We start from the raw sequence: 18086 nt of genomic DNA, 5'->3' as shown, positions 1-18086 counted from the left end.
TTTTCCTCCCATGCGGCACAATCACATATGACCCAGGACGTGTAAGAGGGAATAAAGCACATGGATTCAGATGTTATCAGTGTAGTTTCAGGCCTCCCTCGTATGTGGAAATAAATCCGATGTGTGCAGTTGTGTCTGAAGAGTAAGTGAACAAATCATCAGTGTGACCTGTGCTCCCTAAAACTTAAGACAGTGGAGAATGATGTAATTACACCGTCTATGATCATATGACATACTTTCAACCTGTGCAGTGGAGGATGACTCGGAATAGATTGCTAAATTTGACAGTGACACCACTGTCACTCCCGTTTTATCATACTAACCATTTCCAGACCCCTCTCGCAGTGGTGTCGACACTTGACTCGGTTTACATGCTTGTAATGCTGCTTGCTTATCAGTTGTTCACGTGCACGAGCAGACGCACATGTGCCCTTGTCCAGTTTCCATGGCAACTGTACACACACACACACACACACACACAGTAGACGTTCGAAGCTAATCTATGCCCAGTTACGAAGCCGTTTTAAGTTACTTTCACTTAAATTTTGTAGGTGCACAGCCCTGTCCTGGCATTTACCCAGGTAAGTTAGCTCTCGTAAGCCGTTAATACAGGTGAACTTCTAACAGTTCTAACAGTATCAGCTGGTCCACTTCCAATGTCTGACGAGGACGAGCAAACTGTCATGTCGGACATAGAGACTGAAGAAAACTCGTATTCCAACGGAGATAAAGAGGAAAATGAGGTAACGTTGGTGAATTGGTAAAGTGGTTAAAAAAAAAAAACTTGTCACTCGTCACAAGATAACGCGACTGAAGAGAAGGATGTAGCTGCAGGCCTTTCAAATTACACTTTCATTTATTTCAGTTAATAATTAGATATACTTTTTGGAGAGTGATGTACATGTTAGACAAGACTACTATGAATGGCACTCTTGAAACTTGAGCTAACATTAGCCAAAATGTTAACGTTAGCTTGCAGCCCTGCAAAACTAACTAAGTTGTTCAGTGAAAACATTGCTCAATTTTGCCAAACCCAACTATATTAATTGTATATTTACTTGTAATTGAATAACTGTAAGCTAATTAGCTTAATTATATCCAGTAGATTAATTTGCCAGTTGGTTTTGCCCATACATCAATGGTTTAGCGCAAGGCTATTCAACTTAAGGCCCGGGGGCCAGAACCGGCCCTTCAAGCAATTTGGACCGGCCCGCGGCTCATTAACCCATAAATAATTAATGTATTATTAAAAAGCCAATAAAACCGTAGATTCGTCTATTTCTCCTTCTTTGCGACACTTTGTGTCCCATTTTGGCAAATACTAGTACAGCTGTAATTGTAGGCAGTCTATTTACCAGAATATTTTGCACTATGAGCCAACTGTAGCAATTGTACCTGGATATTATTGGTACTTATAGTTATGCAAAAATAGCCTTTTGTGGCCATTGAACATTAATGTTGTTTATATTGTTACCTCTAATTTTGTAAGAGCCAATTGTGATTGTTATACCCAAATGTTGGTGGTACTGTAACTAACCCTTTTGCACTATACGCAAATTGTATTGTACCTGAATGTTGGTGGTTTTGTTACGTACCTTTGCCTTACCCTTTTAGCACAAAGCTGGAAGCAATTTCAATAAATAAGTGCTAAATAATTTATAACATTCTGTATCTATATGTATCTGTTTACTGTACATGCAGCACAAAATAGTAGTACAGGGGTTGACTGGCCCACTGGCTGGACAGCCTTCCGAAATGCTGGCCCTCCGGAAATTTTAGTTGAATAGCCCTGGTTTAGCTCTTCCATTTTTTCCACGACAGCGCCACTTAGTGCCTGGGCGGAGCAATTGCAGCAGTTTCAAGCCCGCAGAATTAGGCTCTTCCATTTAACTCAAGTTTCCAACTTGATTGGAGCTGTTAAAAGACACACATCTCCTACACAGCACACTAGAAACACACAGAAATGTCACGTTCAATATTTAGGGAACTTTGTTTCATTGTTTGTTTACTTGTTTGTTTGTTTGTCTGTTTCAGTTCTGTTCAGTTTTATTAGCAGACCTAAGGTCTATCACATGCTTGTTTCTGTTTTTTGATTGCTAAAGTCATTATTATACAAAAGGAAGGTGATTTAGATTTAGATTTGATATCATTTTATATTAAGAATTTGTGCACAAACCTTTGTATGATAATTTACCAACTCCTTACCTGACATCTTTGCACTCTGTGCCCCACTGGTCCAGGTTTGCCCTCTGACCCAAGAGACTGCAAGTGAGGGGCTGTCATTACTCTGCCGGACAGGAAATGGACTTGGACATGCATTTGTCAAACTGGACCTAAAAAACAAGTAGACACTTTATAAAATCTGCTGCCTCTTGCTTGTAGCTTTAATTTTCTGTTTTCATCATACAGTACATTTGTTCTGATTACATCAATCACTCTACACCTCAGACGACTGACTGACATAGTTGCAGTTAGCAGTTACATTCACCTCCGCTTTCTGGACATATCCAACAACCATCTCAGTGACCTGTCGCCTCTGGCTTCTCTCATCCATCTGCTTTGGCTGAAGGCAAGCACCTCTTGTTCTTTTATTGAAGTGTTAGTTATCAACCAGTAAAACCAATGCTAAAATCACGAGGCATCTTCTCTTATGCAGGTTGACAATAATGCTGTGGCGCATTTCAAAGGACAACCTTTTGCTCAGTTACCGTACCTGCAGTGGCTGAGTATGGCAGCAAACCAGCTGATGGACTTGGACGGCCTTGCTGGAGCTGCTTTAGAGAGCCTCACACTTACAGGTCAGGTCTTTGGTTTTGGACACTTACCCTTTATCTTTATCTCTTTATCTCTAAAAAATTAACCAGGATAAAAGTTCAGATTACTTTGAATGATAACATTTAGTTGAACCAGAGAAAAAGAGGTTCCAATATTACAAATCTTTATTCTGCTTTTAGCTTTCTCCTTTAGGGGTCACCATAGCAGATATTCTGCCTCCATCTCACCCCATCCCTGTGTCCTCATAACAAACCTTATTTGCCAACATAGGCATATTACTTGAAACAACCTTGTTTTGTACAAGAGTGACTGGTTTGCACAGCAACACAAACGTCAGTTTCCTGGCAGAAAAGTATGTAAAGCAATGAGATAGTATTCTTCTGAAATGACATACTATTGATTTTATTTGGTGAGCTTAATTTGATTGACTAAATGTTTAATGAAGAATTATAGAAGGACTTTGTTGTAACTTATTACAGGTAACAGGATAAAGACAGTGAGTGGACTTCAGTGCAGCGGTTTTGCCAACTTGATGACTCTGGAGCTGAGAGGAAACCACCTTGATAACACTGATGGCATCAACCTTCCCAACCTTCGGAAATTATATCTGGTAATGAAACTTATGTCATATTCGAGAACTATCTAAAGCAGTGCTTTTCAAAATGTTTTCAGTGAACCCTAACCCTAATATAGAGGGAGTGCAGACAAGTGTTCTAAATCTTTTTTTAAGAATGCTTTCTATTTAGTGCGACTTACGAGAGGAAGAAAATTATACTTGAAAAGATCAGAATTTTGCCATGTTACAGCTACGCCTTGATAGGTGAAGTGTTTACATTAGATTTTAAATGGTAGAGAGTTAAGTGGACACTTATCTGATGCAGGGTTAACTGTTGTAAGTTTGTAACCAGTGAAATTTCCAAACTCTCTCAACAACTCCAAAATCTTGGGGATGCAATTCAAGGGGTCAGACACAAAAACCAACCCTGTTCCTGGTTTCTAAGAATACTGTGAACGTTACCATTGCCACGGAAGGCTATTGCAAGGGGCTCAGTTGCTTTTGCAAAAAGGAGAGGACTCCCTCAGGGAAACCCTGTCTGGTTCCTCTGTTCAGGTTAAAAAACGATGAGACTGTATTGTTGTAATTATTGAAGCCCTGTGTAGGAGTATAATAACTTGACCCAGGATATAAAATTACTGCCGAAACCAAATATTTGCAGAGTGAATAATAGGTTGTGTCCCACTCTACGCAGTTAAATGCCTTCTCTCTGTCAAATGACACTGCAACCTCCATTGTCTCTTGACGACTTATTTGACTATCAGGACGAGAGCCTCTTTACCAAGGGCATCCTGGCGCCGCAACACTGGCTGAAATAGTATGTACACCGCAGGAGAAGTAATATAAACCATTGCGTCATGATCAGCCTATAAACCTTTCAGCCTCACCCTCCTATGTCAACAGCTTTAAAAGGAAATCTGGGCTCTGTGTTCATACAGTGTGAGACTGATCAAACTTTAGTTAGTTAGTCAAACATTAGTCAAGTGTTATAAAACAAACAGACTATGCTTGTTCATTTCATACATACACACTTGAACTGTCCCTGTTTTCTTTTTCTCCTCCATCCAGGCCCAGAATTCGATCAAATGTCTGAAGGGTTTGGCGATGTTAGAGCGCCTTTCTACTCTTCATCTGCGAGACAACCAGTTAGATACTCTGCAGGGTCTTAGCTCCAACATGAAGTGTCTACAGTACCTCAATGTCAGGTACACTGATACTGTATATCACAGCTGGATACATACATGTCAGATCACCGTGACATGGTGCAAAACACCAAATTAAAAATATTCTGTCTCCTTTTCATAGAGGCAATGTAATCTCAGAGGAGAATGCCCTACAGTACCTCAGGCTTGTGTCAAAAACACTGCGCACTGTGGTGCTCTCCAATAACCCATTGGCGGAAACCACAGACTACAGAGTGAGTGTTCTGATTCATGTGCCTCAGCTGGAACGAATTGACAAAGATACTGTCTCTACTGAGGACAGGACTGAGGCCCAGGAGAGAATAAAGGTACAGCTCAGAAAGTTTTTAATTCTTTGTGGCATAGTCAAACAGGAACTATTTGTCTGATTGTTTTCTAATGGCATGTATGTATTGTGTTTTAGGAACTTAAAGAAGAGGAAATAACTGAACCATAGTATTGGTAATGATGACAAGAAGAAGGAAGTGTTTGACCTCCTTGACTTACTTCTAGTAAGAGGCGTGTGTCATGACTGGCGCTGTGTCTTTTCCATCTTGTGTGATGCATATAAATGTGTGCACACATAAATGTGTACAGTAAAATTGCTTGTGTCATATTTTTACACGGTACCAAACTATTATTTACAGTCATAAAACTTTAAATGTTAAAAAGGTTATTTGTATTTGTGTTCGTTGGTTTGTACAAATGCAGATAATTAGTCATAGCACAGTGACTAAGGAAAAAGTAATAGGCCTGACATGTCAACAGTGTGTTGCTTCTCAACTCTCTTCTCCTGAGTAAGGATGAGAGGGCAAAATTGGATGTTTCCTGATTGGCTGGCTTCCAGCTTTAGATTTAAAGGGACAGTGACACAGTGAATTCTTCTAAGAGGGAGCAAGCTGAGGGATTCTGTCAAAATAAGTGTGTAAGTACATTGTAATTTTATCAGATATAACTATTTCTGAACTATAATTTATTTTGAATGGCGTTGCCAAAACACATCATTAGACTGTAGCCAGAAACAGAAAGCCAATGCCCCACCTCACTGCACAGGTCACTGTTCATTATATGTTCATTCTAACACATTGATGTGAAATACTCTTTCTGTCATCTGGCGCCAGAGGACATACCATATCATATGTTTTGATCTTGTCCCCAGCCACGTTGCAAGACATTCATACATTTATTTACAATGAATTAAATGTTTTTTTTTAATTGTTAATAAAAGTTACAGCTCTCTATTAACTCAAGATCTGTCTGTCAGTCTGTCCCATGATGAAAGGAGTGGCTTGTCACCCACTGGTCTGTGATCTACCACCTTTTTTTTTGGACGGCAGCATATAGTTTGAGTTAGTTTGATGTAAATTACAAAAACATTTTTGTAAGGCAGCAACCATTCATTGAATATTAATTGATTACTAAATTGATCGTCAAATCATTTTATAATCAATTAATTGGTTTGAGGGTTTTTTTTTTGGATACATTTTGATTATCAAAGCTAAAATACAGTATATAGTGAATATTTATTTTATATATATATTTCTGGTTTCTTTGCTTCAATAAATAAATCATTGAGACTGAATCGTTTTGGTTTGTGTAGAAAACAAAACATTTAAAAAATATCACTTTTAGATTTGAAAAAAACTGGTCAACATTTTTCAAAATTTTAGGACCAAATAAACAGATTAATATGGACTATGGAAATAATTGTTAGTTGCAGCCCTAATTTTTGAATCAACAAACCTAATGCTCTGTATGCAACAGTTGGTTCAGAACACATCAGATGTATTTGTCTATTTATTTCAAGTATAATAATAATAAACACATAGTTTGATAGGCAAAAAATACAGTAAACATAAAATAGTACAGTTAAATGACCTAATAACATGTCATTAAAGACATTACACATTGTGCATAATAATCGTTTTAGCTGTTTAGCTGCTTTGTTTTGTGAAGGGTTAATTGACGAACACATCACGTCATTGGTAGAAGGAGGACTGGGTGGGCGTGGCTGTTGTGGGAACACATAAGTGCCTCCTCCCTGTCGCGCTCTCCCTCTTCCTCGGCCCAGCTCACGTTGTCCTGTCGCTGACAGCAGCCACAAACCTCCTACACCAGGAAGTAGCCGCGTGACCCTCAAATCAAACATTCACGTTTCCCCTCCGATAAAAACAACAACTGAGAAGCAATGGCGAGTTACCACAAACCCGACGAGAAAACTCTGCAGGGCCTGAAAGACATCGCGAACAAGCTCAGGATTCACTCCATCAAGGCTACGTGCGCCTCCAACTCTGGGTAAGTTATCATCCTCTGCTCATGTGTGTTGTAATTATAGTCGCGTTTATACAACGCTGCAAAGGTGTGTTTATATACATATATATATGTGTGTGTGTGTAGACCGAAAACCCTAAAACAAAAGTGTGTGTGAATGATGCGAGGTTATTGTAGCTGTGCGTGCTGTGTGCACGTGCTGCAGGTTAGTTATGCTCACGCGGTGGAGAAAACGTAGTTAGTGGTATACTTGGTTAGCTAGTTAGTGCACAAGCTAACTGTTTGTTTAAACTTTTCGGACGCTGTCAAATGGAAAATGGTACTGTGTGTGTATATTATGTATGTATTATATGTGGACACATTGCGTTCAGAGAACATTCCAGACTTTATCAGTTACTAGTCAAGTCACCTGCTGTGTCCTTGATATTATTAGCAGCGACCCGCTTTTCTTGTTTTTTTTTGTTCAATGAACTAACGTAAAACGCAAGGTCACGCCATATGGTAAGTCTTGTGGACTATCGCGATGCTACCGTGGTTGCGTTTACTTGCAGTTCGATTATTGAGTTTTGTCCGATAATTAAATTAACATTTCTACACGTGACCATTGCTAATGAGGATATACTTTGTTCAGATTTTAAAAAAATCCTGAAAATGCTGTGTCTTCATTGTTAATGTGGTTGATTAAACGCCACGACCATCGACCTTATCCCGAATAATATGCATGCTAATAAAGTGTTCCATTGTTCCACAGCCTAGCCAGATTATTGCTGATTCAAATCTCCCACATAAGTAGAATTTCATCTAATGTGGCTTAGATCAGAGTAATAATGTCATATGTACACACAAACCACACCTTTGATTGGCCTTTAGGAAATGTGGGTCACATATGACCACAAACATGAGAAGTTAAAGGCCATCATCTGTGTGGATTTGCTTCTTCCTGAATGTTCGCAGAGGCTTTGTGTTAACCTGACGTTTCCCTCATCACTACAATTTGAGATATGAATTACTTCGAGTTGTTTCCCTGTTGCAGCTTTGTTAGGTCTGATCAGTGATTGTTCTGGTTGACCATTGACCCCTGACTCGTGTTCTTTCACAATTATCTATCTAGGTCTGTCAACATGTACAGTTTACCAGACAAATACCAGACATTCCTGTACTTCAAATTAAGAGTTCTCGAAGTGAACACTGGTTCATTTTTTTTATATTTCCTTTTTGGTTTCTTGTTTCTGTAAGAATCTGAACCAGGAAAAAAAATGTGTATTGTTTCAGTGAAGGTTCTCAGTCATCCAGGTCATTGTCTTCAAATGTGTAGAAGAAGGAAAATGGATGTGCTTGAGAGGCCTTTTCATTTCTGAGTGATGATGGACAACTCTAACATAAGAAGTTGTTGTGATTGAATATGAATATCTACAGTAATTAAATTTTTTCTTGTTCCCGCCTAATGTGACTGCGATTTGAGTTACGTATTTAATTTTGAGTTGAGCTTCAGTGTAATATTTACCGTTATAGATTTATTCAAACGAGATGTAGCTATACCAAATGCACTGTCTTCAAAATATGAACTACTATGCTGTAATGCCTGGATGAGAACTTAACATCCTTTTAAAGTAATAAAAACGTCACTTCTGACCGTCAACCCACAGAAAATGTGTTAATGTATTATTATTAAAGGTGTCAAAATCTCGATTATAAATCGAATAGCAATCGAAAGGATGTTGCAATCTCAATAATGATCACAACCTCGAAAGCAAAGACGGACTTGACGGCTCAAACGCCCCCAGTGTGACTTGCAGACTTGCCAGGGGGGAAAAAACTTATGTGATAGCATGACCACTCGTTAGCTCCTCCCGCTAGCTCCTAGGTTAGACTATTGTCTTACCTTTTATAGTGTGTGTGTGTGTGTGTGAAGATGGGAAATGCTGAATTTGGCTTTACATGATCTATTAAAGATATTGTCTTTTTAATTGATATTGAATGTGAAACGGTTAAAAAAATTAATTGAGCAACAAAATATTGTAGACTTTGTGATCTGAAAATGGTCTTTGAAAACAACTGTTTGGTCCTACTGTACTTCAGGCATATTAAATGTATTTGTATGTAGATATCCGTGTGCTGTTAAAGTATGTGTGCACCCTATTTTGAAATCTATACTGTCAGTTGTGCACATATCTCTAAGAAAAAATTGTTGATAAACCAGTCTCTAACTTCCTTGTGTCTGAAGGAAATGGATACAATAGATTGTATTGTAACGTCATGACTGAGGCCTTTACAAATGTATTTTATTGTTGCCTTCAACAAAGGATTTCTTTGAGTTTTGACTGGAACCAAGATAAGGGATGGAGTCAGGATATGTCATTTGTCTCAGCTGAACGTGGCCTCAAGTTAATTGCATGAAAATAGGAGCTCAAAATCACCATGGAAATGTCTTTGGCGCAATTACAAGGATTTGTTAATCCTACTGGTCAATCCGTTGTCAGTTGTTGCTCCAAATGCTCCAAATGTTTTACAGTTATCTGATATATTTTACCTCTTTACTGTTTTATGCGCCTCCATTTTCATGAGTTGTGCTCATCAAACGATCGGCACAGCACAACTTTTCTTCTAAAGTTTTATTTTAATAAACTTCTGTTTATTTTTCAGCTGGTTTTCACTCAGCAGAAGGACAATTGGTAAACTGAGCATAGGTTTTTGTTTTTTTTAATGAAACATTAACAGTGATCATGATGTATGCTTCATTTTGATAACCTGGTATGTGCCCAGCATGGTTGAAATGATGCCATTTGTTACTTAAACCACACAAACGGGGAAGCAGAGATGCTGTTTGGTAATGTGGGATTTCTAAATGTCTGTTGTGACAATTGGACCACTGTTTTGCAGCATGTAACAATTTCACAAGTTGTGTTTCTCTGTTCTAACGTTTTTTTCATCAAGTTGTGGTGAGGGGTTGCAAATTAACCTGTTGATACGCGTTTGTTTTTTTAAACATTTGTCTCATAGTAAAATTAAATGTAACAAAAGGCTTTTAATGACTTGTAACAGGTGGTCTTGTACAAGACAACCAAGGCTTTCTAATTGTAGCAACACATGCATGTTTGGAAGGTCTTGGAGTGTGAATTTTATTTGAATGTTTTTGTTGTCATCTCCTAATGGCCTTTTCCCTCTCTCCACTCTCAGTCACCCAACATCATGCTGCAGTGCAGCTGAGCTCATGTCTGTGCTCTTCTTTAACACCATGCACTACAAAGCCACTGATCCTCGCAATCAGTGCAATGACCGATTTGTGCTCTCAAAGGTTGGCATGCATGTTTACATTTAGTAGAGTTTCTCCTACTCGATGCCCATGTGTTTCGGTGACAACAATGTCTTTGTCTGCAGGGCCATGCTGCACCTATCCTTTATGCTGCCTGGGTAGAGGCAGGATTTGTGAAGGAATCTGATCTTCTCAATCTGCGCAAGATTGACAGTGACCTGGAGGGACATCCCACACCAGTGAGTCCATTAATTCAGAAAACGAATATGAAGCCATCACACTGTCTGTGTAGATTATTATTCATCCAGGCCATATTCATTTCTCATCCAAGACGCTTATCTAGTTCTTCAATGAAGATGCTTTTTGGGTGAAAGGTGAAAAACTAAAGTCCAGTTGCCACTGACTTTTGTCATCACATTGCATCTTTAACACAAGGGTTGCACCGATCTGATGTGTATATACCAGTATTGGGTCTGATGCTCTACTCGTATTTGTACAACTACTCCGATACTGTTGCACATAACGCATCTTCAAGTGAGCGGAGCAGGTGTGTGGCAAGCGTATGTGTCGTAATGTCGGCAGATTGGAAATACTTAAAAGATGAGCAATGATGACAGAAGTAGAGGTGACCTGCAACCTGTGCTCTGCTAGAGGAAGAGGTGAAATGTAGGTCCTTCAACACAAGTCATAAAACATCTAAAGGACCAACATGAAGTATTATTCATTTACTGCTCACGTCTTGTATTCATCTTTTGATGTCAAACCCAAATGTTTAAAATGAATAGCGGAAGGGACTGTAAAATGTTAAAGCTTGTGCTGTCAAAGTTGTGATCAATACAGCTGATTCAATGCACAAGTATGTTCTTTCTGGTGTGCACTGACTTCTGACATGAAAGATTGTTGGATGGAAGGTTTAGTTTAAAGAAGCCGAGCGACAGCATTACGATAAAACAAAGGTTACCTGTGTCGCAGCACAATTTTCTGATAATAAAAAGTGATATCGGTGAATCTTTATTCAATTGCCTCTCTCTGTCTTCAGAAACTGGACTTTGTTGACGTGGCAACCGGCTCTCTGGGTCAGGGACTGGGCGCTGCATGTGGGATGGCCTACACTGGCAAAAACTTTGACAAATCCAGGTGATGAAGACTGTTGAAAGACGTATAATTCAGATTTAATACTTCTTCTCTTGTATGGGTTAAAATCAATTCCACCATGTTATGTTTATTCATTGAAAAGTGAAACTGTACATTTAATTTGTTTCTAAAATGTATACTGCATATTTTTTATTTACAAAGCATAAGGCCTGTGAATGTCATTTTTATTTGTTTTTCATCAACAGCTGTAAATACTGTAGTCTAATTTTAAAGGGCGACGACATTGACCTTTTCCTCTCTGCTTGGTGTTGTAGTTATCGTGTGTACTGCATGCTGGGAGATGGAGAGTGTTCCGAGGGCTCAGTGTGGGAGGCCATGGCCTTTGCCTCTTACTATAATCTGGACAACCTGGTGGCCATAATGGATGTAAACCGTCTTGGTCAGAGTGAGGCGGCACCACTGAAGCATGACATGGAGACCTACCGCAAACGCTGTGAAGCTTTTGGGTCTGTACCAACTCATCTAAATCGTGTCTAAATACACTTATCAAATATCGGCTGGTGTTTTGTTATTGCATTGTGTGGTAAACAAACTAAGCTGAAGTAATTATGATACTGTTAGCATAGCTTGTGTAAGATCTACACAGATGAGTGTCCTTGAATCAAACATGCTTTTGGCTGCCTTGTAAATTACAGATGCAGGCAAAGCCTTTGAATTAGCAGTGACTACACTAAGTTTTCCAGCTCAGCAGTAAAAGTAGTGGAGGGACACAAATTCAGACAATAAGTGCCGCAACCACATTGGACTGTAAGGGAAATACGTGGACGTGCTGCATGCATTTGCCACAACTTCATGAAAATGCAGATGAGATGATGTACAACCAGCTTATCGAGCAAGTTGTCCAAAAGTTTACCAGACTGTAGGTGAAGGCGATAAAGGCGGCATGCCCTGTGGAAGCAGCCACGCACACAACCTCTTTTCTTCTGAAGCCTCTGCGCACTTAATGAAAACAAATCAAGGTGTCAGTTGAAACCCAGAACATGGAACCATCTCACCAGCACTCCTGCTTGCGTGTAATGGACAGGACAGCTGGACAGCAGGCTCACCTTTTCGTGCGCAGCTTCCTTAACCTCGTTGGTCGTGGACTTTTCGCGTTTGTGACACTTCGACTTTTTTTAATTAAATTTTTTTTGTTGAGGTGTGCGCGTGTCGATTGTCAATAGTTTTGTCGACAAAAAAAGTCCCATCCCTAATGTTCACTGTTCAACAAATTGTTTTGGACAGGCCTAGTTTTGAAAAGCTCATCACCTGTAGACTTTCTAATGGCCTCATTATGACTTTAAACATAATACATCATGTGTTTTAGGTCCATATTTTTAATGCACATGTGTTGTAGGTGGAACACGTATGTTGTGGATGGACACGATGTGGAGGAGCTGTGCAAAGCTTTCTGGCAGGCTAAGCAGGTCAAAGGCAAACCCACCTGCATTGTTGCCAAGACGTTCAAGGGCAAAGGACTCAAAAGTAAGTGTTTTGACATAGTGAATATTTAACAACTTTTTGTTCAGTTCTCTTAATGTGATTTTCGTTCTGCCTATGGCTATAGATATTGAGGATCTTGACAACTGGCATGGAAAGCCCATCCCTAAGGACAAAGTAGATGACTACCTGAATGAGCTAAAGGCTCAGATCCAGGTCCCCAACAAGAGTCTTTGCCCTCAACTGCCAAATGATGACACAGCACCTGCAGACCAGAGCTGTATCTCCCTGCCCTCACCTCCAGACTATAAGAAGGGAGACAAGGTTAATCTCGCTTTTATACATTACCTTGTACAACTTTTAAAATATTGTGACTTTGGATTAATTGTCAATGTGTCATTGATTTATATGATTTTCTTTTGCCTTTCATCAGATGGCAACAAGAAGAGCATACGGTGTCGCCTTGGCCAAGATGGGCCAGGCAAGCAAGAGAGTGGTGGCTCTCGATGGAGACACCAAAAACTCCACTTTCTCAGACACCTTTAGGAAGGCCTTCCCTGACCGCTACATCGAGTGTTTCATCGCGGAACAGAACATGGTACATGAAGAATCCAGGTTTCATTATGCATGTAATAACTCCAGCAGATAAACACGAGGAATTGTGGTGGAGAAAGAAAACTTACTATACAAATGATTTAAAGAACACTGCTGTTTAAAAGAGTTACATTCTTAAATGCAGTTACATGGTAAGATGATAAATTATTATTTCGATATGCCCAGATTTCAACATGGGACAATCATAATGGTGCTCCACTAGGTGGCAATGTTACTCCATGAAAGTGTTTGGCTTATTGCATTAAAAAAAAAGAAGCCCCGTTCATTCTGTCACAGTGGTACAGTAATTTTAAGATGAGGAGAAAACATGACATGATTGGATATTTAATTAATTTCAGGGAGTTCAGTAACTCAACATTACATGATCCATTCTTTCAAACCATTGGCATCTCTGCGCATTTATTGAGTCAGTGATGACAACATCAAGCTTTGATCTATTGCCATCATATTAACCCGACGGAAAGCATTGCTGCATTTCTACCAGAGCCGGGAGAGTGGCTGCGTGTTTATTCTACCATAGATGCTGGTAAAGCGGATACGTCAATTTTCGGGGGGGGGGTTTCTCGGGTATAAGGGTTCCTCGCGACATTGTTTTGAAATCACTTCGCGCAAACATTGAGGACTTTGACAGCGGAGAGATTTCTGAAGGCAGTGATTTTGAGGAGTTTCTCGTCTTCAGTGACGTCATCGCTGATATCTTTGAACGCGCTGAATAAATCGACGGGGATTTATGGTTAAAACCTAATTATGTTTGAAGACGACGAGGTCCACGATAATGACGATAAATTCCACCGTGACAGTGGATTTACCTGCAGATGCCACAGCGCTGTTAGCATGATCACCATCACATGTGAAGCAGACTGTTACAGTCATTACATGTTGTTCTTGTTCTTCACACTCAATCTGACACAAGTTGATATTACTTTATTTTCTTACTGTTTTTTAATCGGAAATAGTTATAAATTTTACTTATACATTTTTGTATCTGTGTTCCTATCTGCTACAGAGGCTGAGAAATCAGTCATTTAGTAGCCATTGAAGCATTTTTTCCAAGAGCTTCAGGCCTTAATGGGTTAACCCATGTCTTTAATGTATTTGCCGTTGCAGGTGGGAGTGGCAATTGGCTGTGCTACACGTGACCGCACGGTTGCATTTGCCAGCACCTTTGCTGCCTTCATGTCCAGAGCATACGACCAGATCCGCATGGGAGCCATCTCTCAGTCAAATGTCAACCTGGTAGGATCCCACTGTGGCGTCTCCATTGGTGAGCATTCTTCTCAAGTTTCAAGTTTTCGTTTGGAAACGCTGCCGTTTGCCCTGAACCTGATCAATTTCATTTTTCTTTCAGGTGAGGACGGTCCTTCCCAGATGGCTCTAGAGGACCTAGCCATGTTCCGTGCCATCCCAACATGCACTGTCTTTTACCCCAGTGATGCAGTGTCCACAGAGAGAGCCGTCGAGCTTGCAGCCAACACGAAGGTGCATACTTCGCCTCATAGTAAAGGTTTTCCTGTACCTCATCTTCAGTGATGTGACCTGTGATTCAATGTTTGCAGGGTATCTGTTTCATCCGTACCAGTAGACCAGATACAAAAGTTCTTTACTCTCCAGATGAGAAGTTTGAATTGGGCGTAGCCAAGGTAACCATCATTTTACACACATTTGATCCTGTATTTGCAACAAGAGGTAAAAATGAGATGGACTAGTAGAAAAAAATGGTGATCTGAAAAAGAAAAAAATGTTTTCTTCACCAGGTTGTTCGTCAGTCTGACAAAGATCACGTGACTGTGATTGGGGCTGGTATTACTCTGCATGAGGCCCTTGCTGCTGCTGATATGCTGGCCAGTGAAGGTGAGTTTACATTGCCATCTAGTGGATAGATGTCGCAGCTACTCTTGTGTTGGACACAAATTCAGTATCTTAAGTTTTGGAAATTTCTCTCTGTATTTATCAGCAACTTTTGTTTTGTGACCTGTTCAACATAATTTCCTTATTTATTTCTCCAGGAAAGAACATCAGAGTAATTGACCCATTCACCATCAAACCCCTGGATGCCGCTACCATTCTTTCCAGTGCCAGAGCCACAAGAGGACAAATCATCACGGTAGAGGACCACTACAAGGAGGGTGAGTAGTTCTCATTTACTAATGTCTTGTTGCCCTTCTTAAAATGGTGGTTGTACTGACTCAGTCAATATTGACACACATCTGGTTTCACACCAATGCCAAGCACCAGCAGAGAAACAGAGACTCTCCTTTACTGAAAACATAGCTGCTAGTGGGGACATCGGGGGAAATTTTTTACCACTTTTCTTAGTCACTGCCTTGGGAGAGCATAATGCTTTTGCAGATTGGTATATCCTTCAATTATTATTACAGTCCAGTATCATCATTCATAATCTTGTATGGGATCCATGTTTTTGTTGTGCTTCCTGTAGCCTCAGTATGTGTCAATTTTTCCATTAAGAAGGTTTCTCCCACTATTATCCATTGTTGGATTTTGCCACTTTAACTTAGAGGCGACATATTATACCCTATTTAAATAAGTTAACCTAGTTCCCTGGTGTCCTAATGAACATGTCTGTGACGATGCTTTGGTCAAAATACCATAAGGATGAAGCACCACAGCAGTTCAATCACCCTGCCAAAACAGCCCTGTTCAGAAAGCTCGGTTTAGTAGCATCTCTTTTGGTCCATTTTTAAAAAATAAATAAATAAATTGCAGGCTCTAGCAGGCGCATTTCTGTCATATAACATGTATCCACTGGACAGATAAATCCTCTTAGGCTGGAAGTTTGTGTAGGACTCTGTGCTGCACTGTAGAGCCAAGAATAGAACTTTTTGCGGCCTACCGGTTTTAGGATACTGCTGCCCTCGCCAGCACTCTAGCGTAACAATTCCAGGAAGTTAGCGCATTGTGACGTCCCAAAGGGTGCCGAATCAACATTGCGTGTTTTAGCTCCTGTACTTAGACTGAGGACTTTTTTCACACTTTGCCGTCTGATAGGGCCTCCAGAGTCCCAAATTTAAGGATTTTAAATGATTAAAAACTTAACCCGAAGAGGACAGACGGAACATATGCAGAGCTTCGACGCCATTACTAGATGACGTTTGTACATTTTCCGTCACTGTGCATACGTCATGTGGATCATTGGTCTGATGTCACCCAGGCTGCTACTACTCTTAGATGTTTGGCAGAAGCTTTGACTCTTGCAGTAGGGGCCATGAATGCTTTCAAGTGACATCAGTTGGCCCTTGTATTAAAATGTTAAGATTCATTTTCTGAGGGTTTTTTTTTTCCGCCATAAGCTGCCTAGATTCTACTACGAAGAATAAACGAGGCAATCAGACTTCACCCCATTCACGCAACAAGCCTCTGCTGGTCATATTGGCAAGTGCAAGTTTGGAAGCACAAAGATTAAAAAAAAAAAAAAACACTAAAAACAATATTTCACTCCCACTCTGTGGAGTGAAGTGATAAAGCCGATAATCACAAGGATTGTGTCTTAATACCTTCCTGACCCAGATGGTCTGTCTCCTCTGTGCAGGTGGTCTTGGTGAAGCAGTGCTGTCAGCAGTGGGCTTAGAGCCTGGCATCATTGTGACCCGTTTGGCAGTGTCAGGTGTTCCCCGCAGCGGGAAGCCCAACGAGCTGCTCGACCACTTCGGTATCAGCGCCAAGCACATCGCTAACGCCGTACGTCAAACTTTCGCAAACTGAAGGACTGCTCCCGGTCTCCCTCTCATTGCGTTGTTGGATCTCATCAACTTTTTGCCTAACTTGATTCTCACTGGCATGATCTTGTGAATACCATCCATTTATGTACACTCTGGTGTCATTATGTGGCTTTGAATCAAGTGAAGTGGTCTGTTAACCAAGAGAGATGGCGATAGACGTGTGGTCACGGCAGTTCTTAACATTCCTCCCTATACACGCCCTCCAGCACCTTCTTTTCACTTGGATTCTGCAACATTCCTTTTCCATATATCTTGTTTTGAAATTATGTCTTGGAAGTATCTGAAACAGAAGTATCACTGAATACTGTAAATGTTAGTTTAAAATCGCTCTTTCCAGCACATACTGTCAGGCCACTACTGATTTATCTCTTTTACACATTCCTGGTGATCATGCCTTCTTTCCTCTAATCTTAACCCTACTTCTAAGAAGCTCTGTTACAGTTTAGTGTTCTAATGTACGAGATGACTTATATTTGTGTTCAGTTGCAGTCTTTAAGGTAGAGAACTCTTGAGTGAAACTTTTCAAACAGTTGTAACGGGTAAGAGTTGTTACTGGTCTGTCTAATGTGTCTGTTGTTGAGATGGCGCTGAATAAAAAAAATAATGAACATGATCCTTTGTGTTTGTTTGGCTCTTTTTCTAAGGCAGCGTCAGTTGATCTAACCCTGTCCACCAAGCTCGCTCTCATGTTGTAATAAAGGTTAACACAAAGACTGAAGGAAGGATGCATCTTTTAAAAACAGAATAACGTCGGGCACATTTGTTGGAAGAGGCCGACGATTCATGCGTAATTTGGGACAGTCTGTGTCACGGTGATTCATTTTGACAACATCCAGATGTGCGGTGGGGGGGACAAAGAGGTCACTGCGTTCTTGATGCGATTAGGTTTTCCCCTAGGCCTGGACGTAACAATTGGCTTTCTGATGGGACAGAGTGTTATTGATTATCCATTGATGGTATCCAAAATTCAGCATCACACAGCAAGGAGCCATGAACCCACCGCAGATGTTCTGAGTGAGTCTACTTTTTTTATTTTTATTATGTTTTCTATTATGTTTGCAAGTGGCCTTCTGATACATCACTGTCATTGTTTCAGACATCGTTGACTGTACTTGGTTGCTGAG

General features: G+C 40.2%; 2 protein-coding genes across 2 annotated transcripts; both read left to right on the top strand.

The window, feature by feature from the left end:
* Nucleotides 1-656: 656 nt before the first annotated feature.
* Nucleotides 657-4969, top strand: lrrc23 (leucine rich repeat containing 23; the record flags this gene model as incomplete). The annotated part of the gene is made up of 8 exons (XM_083895435.1): nt 657-743; nt 2241-2344; nt 2449-2569; nt 2657-2798; nt 3255-3385; nt 4400-4536; nt 4637-4841; nt 4937-4969. 8 exons carry the CDS (start codon nt 657-659, stop codon nt 4967-4969), a joined length of 960 nt encoding a protein of 319 aa, XP_083751561.1.
* A 1619-nt stretch (nt 4970-6588) lies between these two features.
* Nucleotides 6589-17543, top strand: tktb (transketolase b). Its single transcript, XM_083894837.1, has 14 exons — nt 6589-6807; nt 9961-10078; nt 10162-10275; nt 11076-11173; nt 11446-11637; nt 12528-12655; nt 12738-12934; nt 13044-13208; nt 14333-14489; nt 14574-14704; nt 14782-14865; nt 14980-15076; nt 15232-15351; nt 16773-17543. The coding sequence occupies exons 1-14, from the start codon at nt 6701-6703 to the stop codon at nt 16943-16945; spliced, it is 1881 nt and encodes a 626-aa protein (XP_083750963.1). The 5' UTR covers nt 6589-6700; the 3' UTR covers nt 16946-17543.
* The last annotated feature ends 543 nt before the right edge of the window (nt 17544-18086 follow it).

Source organism: Microchirus variegatus (genome assembly GCF_963457635.1).
Source record: "Microchirus variegatus genome assembly, chromosome: 9".
Lineage (NCBI taxonomy): Eukaryota > Metazoa > Chordata > Actinopteri > Pleuronectiformes > Soleidae > Microchirus > Microchirus variegatus.
This window is presented reverse-complemented; position numbering and strand designations above follow the sequence as displayed.

What these genes read in the sequence shown, in the direction of transcription:
- tktb (XM_083894837.1), top strand. Translation starts at nt 6,701, where the DNA reads ATGGCGAGTTACCACAAACCCGACGAGAAAACTCTGCAGGGCCTGAAA. An exon ending in TTGAATTGGGCGTAGCCAAG is followed by an intron (nt 14,866 to 14,979) that starts GTAACCATCATT and finishes TTTCTTCACCAG; the next exon opens with GTTGTTCGTCAGTCTGACAA. An exon ending in TGATATGCTGGCCAGTGAAG is followed by an intron (nt 15,077 to 15,231) that starts GTGAGTTTACAT and finishes TTATTTCTCCAG; the next exon opens with GAAAGAACATCAGAGTAATT.